The 21211-nt window shown below is 34.9% G+C and overlaps 1 protein-coding gene across 1 annotated transcript in view; it reads left to right on the forward strand.

Annotated features, from left to right (window-relative positions):
* The window catches only part of LOC150076854 (poly(A) polymerase type 3-like), a 341061-nt gene extending 320981 nt beyond the window's left edge, over positions 1 to 20080 (forward strand). The window contains exons 21-23 of the mRNA XM_090386405.1: positions 1835 to 2035; positions 9403 to 9531; positions 19672 to 20080. Of these exons, the coding sequence (XP_090242531.1) occupies positions 1835 to 2035; positions 9403 to 9531; positions 19672 to 19689 (348 nt within the window). The 3' untranslated portion in view covers positions 19690 to 20080. The remainder of the gene's footprint in view (positions 1 to 1834; positions 2036 to 9402; positions 9532 to 19671) is intronic.
* The last annotated feature ends 1131 nt before the right edge of the window (positions 20081 to 21211 follow it).

Here is a 21211-nt window from a genome sequence, read left to right on the forward strand (position 1 = left end):
ATTATTATTAACTAAAAAATTGTTATTTATATGTATTAATTTCTAATGTTACATTTGTAAAATCTAAGTAGTTATAATAGATAATAAATTTAACTATCTATTGGCACCCACGTGGTTTGAACTCTCCGCTAGCTATCTATGCCAAATCACCGATTCTAAAGCTCTACGAATATTACTGTCCTACGTTACGATCTACATGACAAGTTAAATTATTAAATCACGTATGTAGTGCTATAATTTATGATTTATAATCTGCTGATACTGATTACACTGCTACTTATCTATATATTCACACAAAATGTGCTAAAGCTGTTTTAGAATACAAATGAAGCTTATGGAAACTTACCTTGAGATAAAAAGGTAGTCAAGCCTTAACACATTATTCTAAATAATTAGAAGTCTTTAGGTCCTGTTGGCATTTCTCCATTTACTTCTTGTATTTGCACTACATTGCTCTTATCAATTTTGAATTATTTTTTTCTGTTATTATATTTCTCCCCTTATATTTAAAACCCATGCTCTGTGTGGCTAGCTCCTTTTGTGTAATTGGTGCTTTTCCTCCTCCCTGGAAATTTGCTCATATCTAGCCAAATACTTGAAAAAGAGGGAGAAATCCTTCCCTTCCATTAATGTCCTGTTGCAGTTGCCTGTTTCCAAATCCTCAGTGCTATCCTGAAACTTTTAATCTGATTAACCATTCGTAGACCAATGGACTAGCATTCTTCAGTGCTAGTCCATTGGTAATACCTTGGCCTATGTTACTTATTAGTGGGCAAATTCCATGGATAAATGTGGATGCTTTCAATTATTTTCAGCATGAAGGCCCTTCTGAAATAAGCTTCTGTCATATTGTTTCCTTTCACTTGGGTAAAGTGCAAAAAATTGAAATGCAAAACTGTCTCAGTGTAGCTTGACTTCAGTAACAGTAGTCTTCTCATTTAAAAATTATTTGACTATATTATGACCAAACTGTAGGCCTATGAAGGGAACAAAATCAATGGCAAAACCACAACTCTAGAAAATTGATAATGTTCTAGGTGTGCACAATACATTTTTTAACAATTACATTTACAATCAATTATTTTTCACTCTTACAAAGCCATGAAGAAATTTTTGTGCCTATATCACTCCGATTAAAAAAATTCTCAGCAATGTAGATTGAAAATGAAGCTATACTAGCATAATATCATAATAATAATAAGTTTGCACCCATGTAATTTTAATAGATATTTAATTTTTTTGGTGTTTTGGTTAATACAGTGCATTTGTTGGAGATTAATGGTTAGTTCTTCCTCTTTTATTAAGCCTAAAAATTTTGAATTATGCACTGTGGTCAGCAAGTTCAGATTCCTGATCCACAAACAATGTATTAAATAAGAAAGAAATAAAAGGTTATTTTTGAAGATTTATGATTAATTCAAAGGATTTTACATATTTTATTAATCATTCAGGTTTTTAATTTATATTTGAAGTGGAAATTACTTCAAAAGAATTAGTTAATCAGCCCAAGATGCAGTAGCAGAAATTTTTCCTTAAACATAGTGGCTTAGGATAACAGAGGTGAAGGAATTCTGCCCCTTTAAAAAATTAATAAAAAATATATTGGATCCTTACTGGATATTGAAATAGTAATTTCCCTTACTGTGATAGTAATTCAACAAGAGGTCCAGGTTATTTACCCCATTTATTGTGAACAATAGATTACTTCAATCCACCGATTCCAGACTGGATTTTTTCTGTATGCTTACATTTATTTGTTGATGTCGTAAAACAGGCAGTAAATATGTTTTTAAATGATATATCTTTTTAAAATGCATGCATTTCATTGTTTCAGAATGAAACATCTGGAAATGGATCTTCACAGTTATGCAAAAAAAGACGTAGCTCTGGAGAAAATGAAGCTGAGCAGAAACGATATAGGCTAGATGAATCTAGCTCAGCCACTTCACTCTTTATATCTGCTCATTCAGAAGTGCGGCTTCCTTTCTTAGAAAAGACTTTAGATGATTCAGAAGATACCACCAATGATTCTCAGGTAATTTTTCTATATAAATGAATTAGTCTGTCCTTAAGAATTTAACTGATATAAAATTAATAGGTTAAAAATATATCCTAATTGAATTTGGAATCTGAATAAATTAGTTGGCCAATATATAAATATTTGATAACATAATATTGAATGATAATTTTCATTATTAAACAATATTCAAGTTATTTATACAGCAAGCCAAGTTTCCCCAGTTCTTTTTTTTCTCTCTACAATTAAGTTTTAGTCAATTATTAAATGTTGATATATAGAAATGAAAATAATTCAGTTCTCACTTCAATTTCCTGTAGTTTTGACAAAGCATAACTGCTTTACAGAATTATGTAATACAGAAAAGATAATTTTTTTTTGTATGCAATTTTGTTAATTATTCTTGCTTCCTTTAAAAAAAAAAATTGTTCAAAAATATAATAATGGCATGAAAGGTAATTAGTTATGTTAAATTATTATTGCTGCCTGGTTGGATTCCTTGAAGAATGCCTCCCCCCCCCCCAAAATATATAATAATAAATAAAATATAAAATCATCCATCATCTGTCAGCATTAGGTAAAGATCTAGTGGCTATGGAAGCTGTGAGGCATAATTTTCTCAGACACTGATGTTCTTCAAAATCACACTGATATACTTGTGGGGATTCTTATCTGCCCCCCCCTTTTTTTTTTAAGTCTGCTTTTTGTATGAGAAAGAATACAACTTTACATGAATAAATACAAAATATTAAACAGCAGAACCCTTCAGGGTAAACAGACTACATAGCCACAAACTAAACAAATACAGTTAAAATTTAAAATTAAGTAAACATATGTAAGAGTGGAGTGAAAAACTACTGTACATTGTCATTGTTTCCAGTGTTATGCAGCAGATTCGGGGGATTTTTACAAAAAGAGGGCAGCACAGGACATAAGTAGCTAGATCCTGCAGCAGTGGTAAATGAAGTAGAACTGACAGGTATGACTTGTGCTAGACAAATATGGGAGATATAAGCACTCAGTGATCAGTAAGTTGTTGGACAGCCTACATATTCCATATCCCCCCCCCTCTATTTTTTTCCTCTAAGGCCACACATTCCATATGTGGTCTTAGAGGAAAAGCTGCAATTGGTTTATTACCAAATGGTTATGGTTTGTCTGTTTTGAATGTTGGGATCTGAATATTAATGGACATTAGTTAGCTCCTAGCTGTCCAGCAAATTTGTTTGTTTTTGGAACTCCCTGTGCTGGTAGAAGTAATCCAGGTTTTCAGAGAGGGGGGGGCAGAACCAAAACGCATCTCAGAGGGCATTCTAGGAGGGGAAGATGGTATTTTCCGATGTTTCTATTGTTGTTAGATGTAACCTTAGATGAGCCTGGATTCTAGAATATTCTCTCTCTCTCTCTCTCTCTCTCTCTCTCTCTCTCTCTCTCTCTCTCTCTCTCTCTCTGGGAGAAATTTTCTGAGATTTGAATCTTGGGATGCCTGGGATTAAATATGACTCACAGTTGATGTGTGATGCAGCATCGCACCTGCAGGTCATGCCTACAATATGACTGACTGATTATTATTATTATTATTATTATTATTATTAATGGCCATATGGTACAAGGAAGCCTGAGGCTTATGCTGCACCAGCCAAAAAAAAAAAAAAAAAAAATTCCCAAGTTACCCCCCTGTGTGAGAGAGAGAGAGAGAGAGAGAGAGAGAGAGAGAGAGAGAGAGAAGTAGAAAGGAATCACCAAGAAAGAGAAGAATGATGATATCCAGCTCAGGACCCTGGGTTTGCCAAGCCCATACTCACCAGATGTGAGCCCCCGGGGTGATATACACATGCTTCCCACACTGGCAATCAACTTGGTTGACATAGTCACACACTTCTGGAGTTTCCTCCACTGTATATCAATACAGTGGAGGAAACTCAGTACAGCGGTTTTGATATTTCCTCCACTGTACAGGCTAGATATTCAGCTCCATCTAGCCTGCAATATGACTGACTGATGTAGTGCTTTCTACACTGGTGGGAAGATTGGGGAGAGCTGTGGTTCTTGGCTTGTGACTTGTTAACTCTCATGACCTTCTAGACTGGCTACAATATATTCCCCCGACATACCCTGAAAAGGTTTTTGTGGGTGTCAGTGTTCACTGATATCTCTCTTGATGCCAGAATCAGTCTCTTAGCTCCTACCTTTATGCACACACAAACATGCCCCCATGCCCTTTTCCAAAGACATCTTGGATCTGATTGATCTCATAGCAGGCTAGGCCTATTTCTAGTTTTGAAAAGAGTTCTTCCTCCAAATTTACAGCTTGGAGAACCCTTGTCACTCTTTCTTACTGAGGCCTTCATGGCAGCCCCCAAAAGAACCATTTCCACTTATATACACATACTTAATCTATGGATTAAGCATATTGATGATGTGATCTCAACTTTTTGTGTAACAACAGGTCTCCCTCATATAGAAGTGAGGAGTTGTGTATTACCGAAACTTCATTTCTTGCTGCATTTTCGTTTAGACTACTTTGTCACAGTGAGTGACGAGCCGGGGGAATTTCTTCAGGACATTAAATCAATGAAAAATTGCTACCAAGGTTTCTGGAGTGAATTTATATTGACATCATACTGCTGAATGTTGTATGCAAAATTGTGGACAAAATGTACCAAAGGAAATAATGCACCCAACATTTTTAAATTGGGATATCTTTTTTTACAATAATGTACTGTATTATTTTGATTGCATATAAAGGGTATTTGGGTTTAAACTGTAAGGTGCCTAATCTCCAGATGCTGCAGTTTGCATAACGGAAATCTTTCTTGGTAAGGGCACCTCTTTGTTCACTTCACCAATCTTGTTGCCCTTCTCTGTACCAACTCCAGCAGCCCTGCATCCTTCCTAAAATGAGGCCTCCAGGCCCATATTCAGTACTCAAGATGAAGCCCAGCCATTGCCTTGTAGAATGGAATAATCACCTCCTTATCCCTGCTAGCAAAATTCCTGTATATCATTGACAAAACCCCATGTGGTGTCCTGGCAGCCTGTCTGCATTGCTCAGAGAACTTCATATCCGAATGCACAATTATTCCCAAGTCTTTTTCATTTTCTGCTACCCTGAGTGTAGGATCACACAGTTGGTACATTAATCTGGGATTACTGCTATATATGCACTACTTTGAATTTGTCAGTTTTAAATTTCAGTAACCATTTTGCCAAACTGTGTATCATCCACAAACTTAAGACGTTAAGCCTGATTTACCTTCATCAGTATCATTAAAAAATGCAGAAACAACAATGGGACTAGCACCGAACCCTCTGGGACTCCACTAACAACATTAGCCCACAAAGAGCGATGTCCACTGATAACCAATGAACCATCACTTTGATGTGCAACAGCAACTTTTCCTTAATGACATACTGCTCCAATTTGTACAGCAGTCTCTTATATGCAACAGTATCACAAGCTTTCCTGAAATTTAAGCATATGATATCAAAATATTTTTGCATCCAGTTCCTTTTTTTTATTTCATCATAGTATTCAATCAAATTGATCAGGGAAGAAAAAATGGTTGGAAGAACGGTCTATTACAACTCTTAGCTGTCCAGGAAACAGCGCGGACCTGAATCCTGTAGAGAACTGTGGGCATCATGTGGAATCTGCAGTTGCCAGAAAGAAACCAAAGACCATTTGTGAACTTCAGGAAGCCATAATTCGTGTTTGGAACCATGAACTATCAGTTGATTATCTTCGGAAATTGATCTTGTCAATGCCTCGATGGTGTGCTGCTGTCATCAGGGCCAGAGACGTTTCAACTAAATATTAGTTTGCACCTGGTGATCTTTTCATTTTGTTTTCCATTTAAAATGATAAACTGAAGCAAATTGAGGGCTTCTGATAACATTTCAGCCATAATTGTCGTGTTTACCAAAACTGTTGTATAACGGTAGCAAATGGTCATTGTGGAATATTTTGAGAGCACCTGTCAAATATTACTTAGTTTTGCCTTAACTGTTAATAAATATCGTTTGTTTATATTCCTTATATCTATTTGTGATGCTAATCATTAATGTAACATACCATTGTGAAAAAGGGTTAGAAATGTGAAATTCCTAGGTGATGCACTTTCTTTGAACACCAGTGTATATGCATTCCATGCATTTTTCTTCTCTCCTGCAAATGTCATCAGTTCATCTGACATCCATTTGGGCCTATACCTTGAAAATTAATTCTTTGTTGATATGAAAAGCTTAGTAGCTTGTTTGATTATTTCCCTGAATACTTCCCATTTAGAATTTGCTCTTGGTAACATCATCAGTTGGTCTCGCTGTATAGAATTTAAAAACTGGCTGAAACCTCTTTAATCACAATTACAAAAGCAAAAGTCTTTCCCTTTATCCCCGACAGTTGTTATGTCTTTAATTAAATTCCACATTAGTACACTGTGATAGCTGCCATCCAGTGGGTCTTTGACCTGCAGATTCTTAATGCATAAAGAATCACTGCTGATTCTTCATGCAATAAGAGTATTACTCTCTCTTTCTCTCTCTCTCTCTCTCTCTCTGACATGCTGCTGTAGAAAACAGTCATCCACTGAATCCACAAGTCTTACCAGTGTGTAAATGACCAAACCACAAGTTCCAGTCAATATCTGGAAAGTTAAAATCCCCCAATTGTTAAGACATTCTAATATACTGGCCCCCTCTATTTCTCTGTACAGTTGATCATTGTACTCATCAGTCATTAGGCCTATAACACACTCCTACTTTAATTTTTGCTTTCTAGTGCAATTTTCAATCAGTTTGTTTAACTTAAATTTTAAATCCTGATGCTTATCTTTCATTTTTTGATCTAAAAATACATGATGGCATACACTTCTAGTAAAGGGAAGTCTTGGCAGTGATAAAAATTAATTTAGGGAATGGATTAACCACCCTGCAATTATGGCTTTTAGGGTCTTGGAATGTTCAGCTGCAGCATTTTTCACACACACTAGCACCTTCCCAATTATATAAATGCAATGAAGATTATTGCACCATTTAAATTTTCAAACTACCTCTGCTAGCTATGAAAGTCCCAAAGTTTTTTGTTTTTTACTTCCATATTGTTTATAGGTTCATAAATATCCCTTGCCTTTGTCTTTATCAAAACAGAACTTAAAGGCAAGGCTTCTCTGGTTTTGATCTTCGACCCATTTTCTTATTATTATCTCTGTCTTCTCCATTTTTAAACTTGGAGTCAGTTTTGAAGCAGTTAAGACTAACAGGTTGACTAACACAAAGAATTTTTGGCATTATTCAGAATTGGTTTGACTGTTGATGCAGATAAACCACAACATCTAAAAACTTCAGCATAGCAAATACCACCTTCACTTAGATGTATGACTTCTTTCTTTTTCTCTAAAGTGATGATAACCTTTCTTAGATCTTTAGTTACTTTATCACAATTTTCACTTGACTTTGTTTTAAGAGGCACATTGGATAATGAGTATAAACCAGTTTATTTTATCAGTAGTAAAAAGCACTTTAACTAAAATACCAGTAATGTACACAATCTAGGAACAACACATGAAAAACAAAAACTAATAGAGTTTTGAATGTGCTGTGCTTAAAAGTACATATCTGTGATATTTTTTATTGTATACTGATTAAAAACCAAAATTTAATTAAAAATGAACAACTAAAATAAGAGTTCATTATTCTGAAACTTCTTATCAAATATTCATATATCAAGGTATTACTGTATGTGTAACTCATAGACAATATAATACTTTTTGTGAACAGACAGATTCTCTCTCTCTCTCGACACTGACAGCAATCAGTTATTGCTTTATTAATTAGTTTATGGACACGGTATACTTGTGCATTGGCACCATTTCTGCAACTCGAGGAAAATAGCCAAGGTGACTTTGCAAAAATTTAAACTAGCATTTTGAAACCAAGGATTGCAAAGCTAGTTAGCATATTGGTGAAAACCATCTTTTATTCTTTTGCCTTATGATTACCCTGAATGTTTTTCACATCACCTTTAAGTGATGTTTAAGCTGCCATTTCTTTCCAAAACATGTGTAGTGAAATTAGCTTTCCTCAGTTCTGTAAACTGCTTAAGTGAAACTGACAGTATGAAATTAGTGATATTGCAGAAGATTATTTTTTAGATAAACTTTTGAGCCTAAAGGCAAGTAAAGTTCCTGTATTTGATAGTATATACCAGGCACTTTTGAGGCAGGCAGTGAGAGCACATTGAATGTATCACCAGTACATAAGATGGCAAAAGATTCAGTGTATCACCAGTACCTAAGGTGGTGCCGAGAGTGAAGTAATTGCGGAACAGTCAGTCTGACATCAATTTAGAGAAAATCATGGAGGCTGTGATCAAGAGTGCAATGCAAGGACATTTATATGGAAATGAAATTCCAAAGGGATGCTTCTTCTTTCCTATTTTGACAGAGTCACTCATGAGCTGGATGCAAGAAATAATTTCAGCATTATTTATTTGGATTTTAGCAAAACATTTGGCTCAGTCATACAAGGTCACTGGATCACACTTAAAGATAGCAACTCCAAAATAACTCTTATACTTGGGGGGATTTGAGTTTAAAAAATGGTAGTTGTGATATGGGTAGACATGAAGCATGTGTGTTACTGTAGACAGATATCAGAGAGATCCCATGGAGTCCTATTGATGGCTTATTGAACATTTCTCTTGAAACTTATAGCTTGAGCGGTTATAATCCCACTATATAAGGCAATTGTAATACTGCACTTGGAATGCTGTCTAAGTATGGCAACACAGTATTCCACACCTAAAAAAGACATTGATCTCCTTGAAAAGGTCCAAAGACAGGTGTTTTCCTGGTGAGATTAATAAAAGAGCACCTATATGTGATGAAACACTGAATGTGTGGGTTACACATCTTGGTAACTTAGGTACCTTAGAGGGACATGATTGAGGTCTAAGGTTCTAAGGGAGAATTGTAAAATGAATGAAAGTGAAATGTTTGAGGTTATAAATAATACTTTAACTAGGGGACCATAAATTGATAGCTTGGGGATATTCAGATATCAACTGGACAGAGAAACCTATTTGAGGAAGGAAACACACAGTTTATTTTAAGTTTATTTATTTATTATTATTTATTTTTGTTTTATTTGTTGGTGCACTAATACTATACTTACTATTTGTCAGTTATTCCTCGATATTGCATGCACCTACAGCTTGTAGATCTTTTATAAAGTCCGAGATATTTTCAGCTACATCATTGGTAATTGTGCCCTTAAACATGAAATTAAAAATTATAAAATGGTTAAGAATTATAAAATATATATGAGAAATATAATCTAAAATTTCAGTATTTTATAACTATTTATTCATATTTTATCAAATACAGATGAGTTCTGCAGATACTTCAGTTACTGGAATAGAGTCCAGTGTACCTTCCTGCATAGGTGAAAGGTCTTTACCAGAATTTGATGATGCAAGCAGAGATTCTTGCAGCATGAACATGGAACAGAGTGAGGTGAGTTATTGAAACTTTTACCTAGTGATGGGTTTTGTTACATGGATTACAAACAATCAAGCCCTAAACAAGCAGGCAGTTTAAATTAGATTTAGTTTTTTTTTAATATGAAACTAAAATCATAATTGACATCAGGGGAAAAGACTATAATACTAAATATTAACCCTTCCAACAAAATGAGATATAAATGGTTAGATGAATCTGACTTTTTGCAGACTGCATCACTTCTTCAGAGATAAATGTAGGTATATATCCATTTATACATATTTACGTGCAGTTTTACATGCACAGATAATAACATTAACAGTAACAAACAAAGTTACGTGGTTACTCAGAATGAAGTCCTGCAATATATAACTAAAGGCCTAAGGTAAACTGCTCAACACCACACAATTCAGTGCTGCATCGTTGCACCAACTATTGGGGAATAAATACATAAATGTTGGATGGGGGAACTATAGGCAAGGCTGGGAGGATGCTAATATGGGACATAAATACTGAAATAATGGGAAAATGGATGTCTCTGCAGTGGTCAGTGAAGAGAAGGAAGGTTGCGGCCGCATGCCATTAATATTAGTAATATCAGCCTATACAAAATTACAAAACTTAGTCTTGGTATAAAGACCCTTCTGTGCCCCTGAATAATCTTGTTCTACTCTGCATCTGTAACAGAACTTCATCCTTCCTAAAATGAGGCTTCCAAAGCTTATGCAGTACTCAAAATGTGCCTAACCATTGTCTTAAAAATTGGGCTAATTGCCTCTTTGTCCCTGCTGACAAAATTCCTCTATATCAGAAGTTCCCCTCACCCTTAACGTATTTCATAAATTTTGCTCCCCCCCACATTCTAGAATAAGAAAAAATAAAATAGATAAACTGAAACTCATTAATAAATGAAACTGATTATTGTTACTGTTACAATTCATTATTACTGTGTGATAACTAAACATTACCCAAGCAAAGGATTTAAAAAAAAAAAAGTTTATCCATATTTCACATCATACAAACATCCTTTCCCCCCTTTGAAAAAAAAAGTGTGCCCCAATTTGGGAATTTCTGTCCTAAAGCATCGACAGAACCCTGTGAGCTGTAGTAGCAGCCTGTTAGCACTGCTCAGAGAACTTCATGTCGGACTATACAATTACCTGTAGATCTCTTTCATTCTTCATTACCTTAAGTTTGGTACCATCCAAATGAAGTACCATGAAATTATCAATTAAAATGGTCCCCAATTGCCATTTTTCAACCCATCTGCTTAATTTATCCAGGTTTTGTTGGAGAAGCATGTCCTTAACCCAACCGTTACATTCCATTTCTAATAATCATTTAAAAAAAAAAAAAAAAAAAAAAAAGTTGAATGCAGTGTTCAAAAATTACTTATTTTTGGGTTTACTTGTTATATTTTCGACATTTTTCCAATATTTAATATTTTAATATTGAAAAAAAATTTTTACTGTAGAGCATCAACTTTAAATCCCCGTTATTTGTCATGTTGTGGGTGGGCAGAAATCTCTTCCTGCTAAATATATTCTTCAAAAATTGAATTCTGTTTAGTCATTCCAACCAATATTTCTTTATCAGTTTTTTCATTTAGTTCCCATGTTGATAATAACACCAAAAAACTGCTTCAATTCATTCAGCAAAACTGAAACCCAGTCACACTGTATTGAACAGTCAGATTCTTATTTTTAAGTGTCCCCCCCCCCTTCAAGTTCTTCAGAAAGGTTTTTAAATAGTTTAACAGTTTCTCAATTTTGTCATCTGGAAAGGCTTTTTATGAGATCTTGATGGCATATGTAAATACTTCACTCTAACACAGAGCATAAGTTACTTTGTGACTTCTGCACTGAAAAAAAAAACAGCGCTGTCCCGTCATTAACATTTAAACATAAACACCAATAAACATTGACTTGGTTTTTTGGATCATTTGCATGAAGTGCAAATGGATTGCAGTGCAGCAGGAAAATTTCAGAGCGTTTATAAAATGAAGTATAAATAGAAGCTAGTACAGCAGGAAAACAAATTTTATAATGTGAAATGCCAACAGGCATGGTGGCTGCAACATTAGGCCACAAAGGGTTAACCATCCTGCCCACCTTTGTGTCATCAGCACACTAATACATTAAACTTAATATACCTATATCAGATCGTGATAAATAGTAAAAACAATAAAGGATCCAACACCAAACCCACACTGTCTTTGACACCCCTTTATCCATAGCAATAACTTCCACCAAATTCCACACTTCCAGTTTGTGTAATAGTCATTCATTTAGGACACTATCAGAAGCTTTACTGAAATCCAGGTATACAATGTCAAAATTTCACCCATTTCCTTTGTAACTACCTTATAGCAGCTAATCAGATTGGTCACTTTAAAGAATCCATGCTCTGATTTCTGTATAACAACAGACTCCATTATTTTCCTTGGCACAGACATCAAGGTTACGGATTTGTAATTACTCACTTCACCTTTTGATTTCTGCTCTTGATACAAGAAACATTGCACATATTTGCAATGTTTCTTGTATCAAGGATGCAAGGATGTCCCTAGTGACTAGGGGGATGTCCCTAGTCACTAGGGACATCCCCCTAGATCAGGGATGGCCAACTTAATTTGTGATGTGATCTACCATCTCAAGAATTTCATTGCACATGGTTAAAAAAGTTAATTAACACAAAGAATTGAAAAATGTTGTTAATCAATACACATTGAAAAATGTTTATAAATTTTTAAAATTAAATACAATTCAGAATTCTTATTTTAAATTCATATGTATTTAAATTTTTAATTTATGTGAAGTTTGTCTTAATGTCATCTGCCAAGCTTTCAAAATCGGGATATACTGTGATAAGGCCAACCGTAAAGAATCTTTTGTATGCAAGTCCGTAAGAGTAGAGCGATTCTTCATCTTTGTTTGTTACAAATACGAAAAAGGCCGATTCACATAGATATGTGGAACCAAAACAGGAATTTAAAAGTTTGCTGCATTTTTTTTACATCTAGGTACTTTTTTTGGCAAACATATTTCCAAAAGTCTTTTTTCTGATAACCTGGCTTTTAGGAAGATATCATTTCGCAATATAATATTTTCTCCATGTGAAAAATCTCTTAAGTTTTTTTTTTTTTTCTTTTTTTTTTTTTTCTGCAATTTGTTTCATATCTAAGTCGACATTAAATGGATAAGAAATATATTGAACAATGTCTTCAATTGTTTTAAAATCACTGAATCTAGTTTCAAATTATCCACAACTTTCTCAATTTCAGAAACATATTTCTCACTAATAAATTCAAAAACAGGATATTTTTGCAAATGATCTTATATATCTGCAAAATGATCGAATTTTTTTTCCTTTCAGATCCTTAGCCATTGCCAAAAATTGATATTTATATGCAGAAATGCTACTAATCACGTCACCCACATTTTTATTGTTTTCTTGTAATTCCAAATTCAGTTCACTTAATTTACTGGTAAAATCTGCCAAAAAAGCCAGATCACACAACCACTCCATATCTTATAGCTGCCGATAATCATCTTCCCTTTGATCAACAAATTTTTTAATTTCATTCAGCAAGTTTCGAAATCTCTGTAGAAACTTACTCCAACTCAGCCACCTCACATCTGTGTGTAATATCAGATCTGGTTCATTTTCATTGAGTTGCATTTTGAAAAGTCTCCTTTGAAGAGATTACCCTCTGATGAAATTCACTCTTTGGAAAGCTATGTTTTTTTTTTTTTTTTGTTTTTTTTTATGAAAACTCCAAACACGAGAGGTATTAGAACCTATAGTACTTAGTACCGTGCTTGGATTGGAGGTTGAGAAGATGAAAGAAGATATTTGTTGACATTAGATTTGAACTTCTGTGGACTGTAATTTTCAGGAAATACGTATGAAGGAAGGTTGTTCCAGAAAACGGAAGTTGAATGAATAAACGAGGAAGATGAAAAGTTGGTTCTGTGAGTTTGAAGTTGGACAATAAGTAGATGTTGGCTAGTGGCAGCACGTGTTTAGACTGTTTTGAAAGAGAGAGAGAGAGCAGGAATTATAGAAGCCAATTCAAAAGAACAGTGCCCATGGAAGTATCTGTAGAAGAGGCATGCAGCAGAAACAGTACATCTATGAGAAAGCGAGTGGATACACTCTGTTAGAGAGGAGTTATTAATTAACCTAACTGCCCTCTTCTGAATGGAATCTAGAAGCCTTAGAGAGGTTTTGGGGGCACCACCCCAGATGTGGGAACAATATTCCATGGTAGGGCAGATTTGCGATTTGTACAGAGTGAACAGCTGTTTGGAAGAAAAGTAATGCTGAGAGCGAAAGAGAAAACCAAGTTTTTTAAATGCAGAGGAAGCAACATTTGTAATGTGCTTGTGCCAAGAGAGAATAGAAGTCAGGGTAATCCCCAAAAGAGATATCATCTTTCCTAGAAATCAGAGTGTCACCAAAGATAAGCTTAGGAGCAGAACAATCCTTTTTGCAAGTTAGAAGAATTGAAATCAACTAAGTTGTCTTTGCCCCACTGGAGAATTACCTGGAGATCGGCATTTAAGGAAAATTGGTAGCGGCTATTCGAGAAGTTGAAGCTGATTGAGCAGGGCAGGGTTTCTTAAAAATGGAAAGTAGAATGCAATGCTATCATCGGCAAAACTATGGATAGGATTTCCAGTCAGTGCAATAAGGTCATTAATATACAAGAGGGAAAGAGTGGGGGAAGGAACTGAGCCTTGGGGGACACCAGCATTAGTGGAGAAGTTAGAAGACAGAGAGCCATCTACCATCACCCTCAATGAGTGATCAGGGAGAAAACTGGATAACCAATTACAAAAAACATTTGGCAAACCATAAGATGGAAGCTTGTTTAGAAGACCTTTATGCCAAAACACGATCAAAAGTCTTTGAGATGTCAAGAGCAACTGCTTGTGTTTCACTGAACTTTTCCATTGAATTTGTCCATAAATGGATAACATAAGCCCAGAATATCACCAGTGGTCGACACCGATGAAATCCATACTGGCAATTGTTGATCAGACAGAAGGTTTCTAGGTAGTTTAAGAGTTGCCGGTTAAGTGATTTCTCCATTACTTTAGAAAGAATAGAAGTAATTGCAATGGGACAATAATTGGATGGGAGGATTTGTCTCCCTTTTTAGGAACTGGCTGGATATGAGCAAATTTCCAAGCAAAAGGAAAAACACCTTTGGAATAAGAAAGTGAGAAAATGCGGCAAAGAACAGGAGTAAGTTCAGGAGCACATGAGCACAAGTGGAGAAATACCATCAGGACGTGGAGCTCTCTTAGGATCAAGATTTGTCAAAATCCTTCTGACATCCTTTTGACAGAAGACCACAGGAGGCATTGAATGGAGCGTGTTGGGAATGGTGGAAGGTGTTTTACCAAAATCGTTTATACATGAGTTTGAAGAAAAATGGGACGCTAGCAGGTCAGCTTTATCCTTGGCTGAAGTGACAACAGAACCATCTGGTTTTGATAGATGTGGGAGCAAAGATGGGCAGAAGTTCGAGCAATGGCTTTGGAAAGAGACCAGAATGCTCAGCTAATATTAGGACAAGAAGCAAGTTTTCTACTCTTAACCTGTTCAAAATCTAGTTTGGACTGATTAATAAGTGCCTTACAATTGTTGCAAGCTTTGGTGTAGGCAGAAAATGATACTGAAGAATTGGAAACAAGCCAATTACAATATGCAACATTCTTCACTTCAACAGCCTTAGCACATTTATAGGAAAACCAAGGTTTAGATAAAGGATGAGATTTTAAAGTGGAGTGTGGGATAAAGGATTTCATTCCAACAAGAATAATTTCACTGACATGATGTGAGCAAACGTTTGACATCAGAAGTTTTGAAACAGTAATCCAACCGAGGAAAACAAGATAGAAATCTCAGAGGTCATCCCATTTTGCATTCTTGTAATGCCAAACAACACGACGTTGGGAATAGCAGTGAGATAAAGGCTCCATTGGAGAAGAGACAATCACCAAGTTGTGATCTTAGGTTCCTATAGGACCACTCACTTCGACCATGTAATTAGAAGGATTGTTTGTGAGAAAAACATCAAGCGTGTTGGCTGTGTGGTTAAGATTGTCCAGTATTTTTGTAGGTAAATAAACAATCTGTGCAAGGTCATTAGTAATTGCAACAGCCTAAGCATCTCGACCTGCTGGGTCGGTGTGACTAGAAAACGGAAGCCAGCTGGAGTTGTGAACATTAAAATCACCAAGGAAAATTACCTCACTGTTAGGAAAGTTGGACTAGAGAAAGTCAAGTTGCAAAGACAGGAAGTCAAAGAGCTCCAAGTGATTATTGGAGTTGGGAGAACAGTAGAGACATCAGATGAATTTGACACAATGAGGTAGAGAGATTTTAAGCCAGAGAAGATCGAAGAAGAGGAGATTCCAAATTACCAAGTCTCTGACAGGGAATATCGGTATGGATATATGCACAAGTACCACCTTTGAGGCGAAAGGAATCATAAAGCGAATAATTTGGACAAGTGAGATGAGCAGTAGTTGAATCAACTGATAACTGTGATTCTATCAGAAAAAGTACATGGGGGTTTGGCAGACTGCAAACGGAAATGGACATTGTTGAGATTAGAATTGAGACCACATATATTTGTAAAATGAATTTGGAAGTGTTTGGGAGGTTTAGATCTTTTCGCAAATAAGCTTACTCTATTAGTTTGACAATTCTTGGTGTATTCAATAGTAAGAAAAAGTGGGGGATACATGCTGTATGGAGTAATGAAATTTTTGGATATGGCGTATAAATGGTAAGAATATACCCAGATCCTTGACATAACGTGGCCTCGACAATGTCCCCCAACATGCACACTACTCGACCTCCTTCCAGTCACAATCTGGCAGAGTAGAGGTAGCAAGATTATACACTAGTTGATCTGAAAGCCTCCTAAACAGCTACCAATAGGTTCATTCCGGTGTATTAACTAGTGGCTGGCCTGCGAACACCATTTTAGAGCTGTACCCTTGAATTGTAATTAAGATTGGATCTCGCCATGATGTCCATCATAACCTCAAAAGTCATCAGTCATACTGCATGATGGAAGAGTTGACCGGAACTTAGCTCTGGAGACTAAACATGGGTTCCACCACTTCAAGCCTCCATTAAGCAAAGTGGTGGTATTGCACCGATTGATGAGTCATCTACCACCTAGTATTACCTGGTAACACAGAGTGGTTGCATTCCTCCATGTGGTGTGGGCGCCACACCTCAACACCTGCTTACGTTGGTTCACACATGGGTGGTCACCCACAGTGTGCTTGTGCACGGGGTTATACCCATGATTACTAACAATCCCACCATCGTGAAGGTGCAAGCAGAGGATGTGGCTGTCAGAGACTGTCCGGAAAATTGGTCTACTTGACTTGCGTGTCACCCGAATATCAGTTCCATTAGCATTTTAAACTCCCAGGTAGCAAGTACAGCTTGTCTGGCATATCTGAGGGAATGTATGTGACAACCTCAAGGACCATAAAAGTGTTATGTCCATAACACTTTTAAGTGTTATGGACATAACACTTTTATGGTATCCTTTTGGCACAGTGCAATGAATCCGTTAAGATGCCCTGTCATTGCTTTAGCTCCATCTGTTGTTATTGATACAAGCTTAAATAGTGGTAATTTAATTTTTTCAATAAAATTTTTGAATGTGTGAAATATATCAAGATCTCTGGTTCTTTCTTTTAACGAAACCATACCCAGCAGTTCTTCTCTAGTGGCAGAATCATCAAAAACCATACAAATAGTGAGCAATTGAGCTATATCACTAACGTCAGTAGATTCATCCAGTTGTAAAGAAAAGAACATGTAATTAGCAATATGAGCAGGCAATTGTTCGCACACATTTTTACTCATTTTTTGATGCGTCGCATCACAGTATTTCAAGATAATTGCAGATCTTGAAGAGAACTTTTACTTTCATTTTTGTTCTTAAAAATTTTCAAAGAGAGAATCTGTTATTTCTAAAAATGTATCTTTGATGAATTGACCATCAGAAAATGGATTTTTTTTGCAAGAAGATGACTCACTTTAAATGATGCTATAGTTACTGCTTTAGATTGTAAATTAGGTGTCACGAAAAAATTTTTGTTGTGCAAATAATCTAGATTTAAGTTCTTTTAATTTATTTTTTCTAGATCACTATTAGGCAGAAAATCCGATTGGTATTTATCATGGAGTGCGATTAAGTGTCTTTCTAAATCTCCTTTTTTGGGTATAGCCATGGAATCATTGCAAATCAAACAACAACATTTTTCTTTTATCATTACAAAAAAGTATTCTAGTTAAAAAAAGTACTCTTGATGAAAATGATACGTTTTACTCTTTTTCCTTGTATTCTTTTTAAATCAAAGGGTATTAAATTGACATATAAGTACTGTCCAGTTATTAATATTAAATAAGCTAAATAAGAATTCGGCACATACACTATGCTCTCCACAGTGTAACTAATGGCTGCACGGTGACAAGAGTAGTCACTTGGTTCAGTGGGTTTGTAATAAAAGTATGCAGTGGGGTGCATAATAATAATAACATTTAGATTTTGACTAATCTATTTTTTATATATATTTAAAATTTGTCACGATTGACTTGTTGGCCACCCCTGCTCTAGATGATCCAAGGACAATGTTCTCATAATTATGGCTAATGGTTTGTTTACCTCTTTTTGCTACTTCTTCCTTAAATTGGATAGATTCCACTAGTCTCAGGTGCATTATTTACTTTAGCTTCAGCAATTTTGTTTCCAGCATCCTTTCAGTTATCATAAAACTTTAACTCCCAGTTGGAATTAGGTGTACTAATGGTATCGACATCCTCAAAAATATCATCTATGAATTTAGATGCAAAATATTTATTGAGATTTTTTAGTACGTTGTATAGTGTCATCAATAATTGTGCCATTTACATCCACTGGAACAATGTGGTTCATCCCTTTCCTACTAGTGTTAACATAAAGAAACAGTTGCTCCTTTTCTTTGTTGACCTTAGCAAAAGACTTCTTGTAGTCTGAATTAGCATTCATTAGCCCGCCTTAGTAACTTGATTGCAGGCTAGTTTAACTTATTGTAAGCTTCCTGATAACGTCAATATGCGTTTAAGTATTTCTCTAGTATGTATTCGCTCTGTTTGCATTGTTATTTTTTAATCATAGAGGTGTAGCTGTAAAAAAAAATTCTTTCCAGTGTTGTTGTTACTTTGAAGAAGTGGGTTTTTTTTTTAATAACAAGCTAGCTGTTTGTTATCCAATATATTACCAGACTAAAGTTTTAAAATAGTATATAAATGATGCTTATTTTTTTTTGTATGTTAATAGTGCATGCATTGTTTGCATTTTGTATTATTGAAATTATTGTGTAGACTGTTGTTGTGACACTGGGGGGGTTGGGCAGTGTTTTCTGTGGAAAAGAAATTGAGTTTAAAAATAGTTAATAATGGGAAACAGTCATATATATATATATATATATATTAATTTACATGTAGGAAAAAATTGATAAATTATTTTTATCGAATGTCTTGTTGTGATTTGTTCTTTATGCAGTTTTTCTTCATTTATTTTTCAAGCTTGAATATTATGTAAGGTTTTAATTAGGTGCCTGCTCTTTGATCCTGTTTATGCTGATTAAATAGAGGTAAGTATAAAATATAGCTAGAAATAAAGGGGGGAAATATAGGTAAGGGTTTAATATATTTACCTATATAGCATTAAAAAAAGTATTTATATAGTTATGTCTGTTATCTTCAAATAAAAGCATTGTCTTTGTTGCCATCTAGGCTGTAGCTAATCATAGAAATGATATGACTAGCTTCAACCTTTAAAATTGAAATTTTCAGGGCATTGTACATAATGCACATTACACTGCATTGAATTTGAATGAACAAAATGAGAAATACATAGTTGTAGTTCCCATTTGCATTATCCTTTGCATATATTCCAAAAATATGAATTTGAAGTATATATGTGCAAATTATATTAATTATAAGATGAATTATGATTTTATAAGAATTAGCATTTCACTTGTGTTATATTAGTTTATCTTTTATTTTTTTATTTTATTGAATTGTCTTTTCTTTTTTTTTTTTTTTTTTTTCTTTTTTTCTCCCCAGATACTAGAGAAGCTTTGATAAACACCATTAGGAATACTGAAGATTTCAAACTTGACATTACATTAAAATCAGAAAGACTGATATGTTCATTGAGTAGATTTTGGTGACAGATAGACATACTACTTCAGTGATAATTTCATAAAGGTACTGGATTTAGCTCACTGAAAATAAGTAAGGCCATTGATCTGGTTTACTACTCACATCTGTCTCAGAATTCCAGCTCGGGAAAGGCTCTGCAGCAAAGGTGATGGGCATTAGTGGCAGTTGTTCAGCTCATGGACAGAGTGCCTGGATAACATATGATTGATTGGACTTTATAGTCTTTACCTGTATATTACAAAACAAAACATGAAATTATTGTTCCTTTTATTTAAATAGGATATCTTGTTTTGATGAAAAATTGTGAGTTCTCAGAGGACAAAAGATCAGACATCTTTATTTTAAATGCATCTGTGTTTGCATCACTTTTCAGAAGTTTCATGGAACATTAAAATCAGTGTTAAAACAAATTGCATGTTCTTCTACTAGAGGGAATGCAGCTTGTCATTCAGATTTCATATTGGCGTTTTGATATAAATCTTCCTTTGTTAGTGCGTGAAAGTTCAGGAGAGGGTCCAAAGTGTTTATCCAGGAGTAGATAAATTTGTGCAGTTCATTGGTACTCCACTTTTTGCCATCCTCCACAAGCTGTGTTATCTATTCTTTGTATATAAGTACTGTGTTTACAGTCTCTAGCACACAAGTTTTTATATTTTCACTGTATGAACTGTAATATATATATTATATATATAAAGTCAATAAAGATCCTTCCCTCTGGGATCCCACAAACATTCTGAGAATGTGCACATTTTTTTCTTTTAAAAAAAGAAAATTTATTTCCATATTGGTTTTTGTGTGTTTGCATGCATGCATGCACACACAATCTGTTTTCATGTCCTGTCAGCCCCAAACAGGAAAACTTAAAAACGAAACCTGAAATGCTAAAGATTGGGTTATTGTCAGATTTTTTATGTAAAATATTTCACATAACAAAAAAAAAAAAAAAAAAAAAAATGTTTTTCTCTGTAGTGCTGTATTTTATGTGGAATGCAAAGGAAAATACTGAAGTTATCACTGTCTCATTTTTCTGTACTGTGATGAATTCAGAAAATATTTGATCAGTCAAGCTATTATGTAGATGCTAAATCATTTTAAAACAGTGCCATTTTGCAACATTATATCACAGGAAAATACCTTCCTAAAACATACTTGTGATGGATTATCATATTGATTTCACCAAGCAGGTTCTGATGTTGGTCGCAGAAGTTCTGTCGGTGGTGATAGCCATGGCGGTTTTCAGACTGCCATGGTGGCTATCATCAGTACTAAACCAGGCTGCATCCTGGCAGGCTTTACAATAATGATGCAAATGATATTCAAGTCATCATATGAGCTGTGCTCAGAACTACAAAGTGAGGTCCTTTCTTTCTGTGAAAAATAAAATCTGCTTACATTTTCATGATGATGAGACTGTTTATATACACTGGTGTTCAAAGAAAGT

This window comes from Mastigoproctus giganteus, chromosome 12 (genome assembly GCF_048544385.1).
Source record: "Mastigoproctus giganteus isolate SK-2022 chromosome 12, ASM4854438v1, whole genome shotgun sequence".
In the NCBI taxonomy this organism is placed as follows: Eukaryota; Metazoa; Arthropoda; class Arachnida; order Uropygi; family Thelyphonidae; genus Mastigoproctus; species Mastigoproctus giganteus.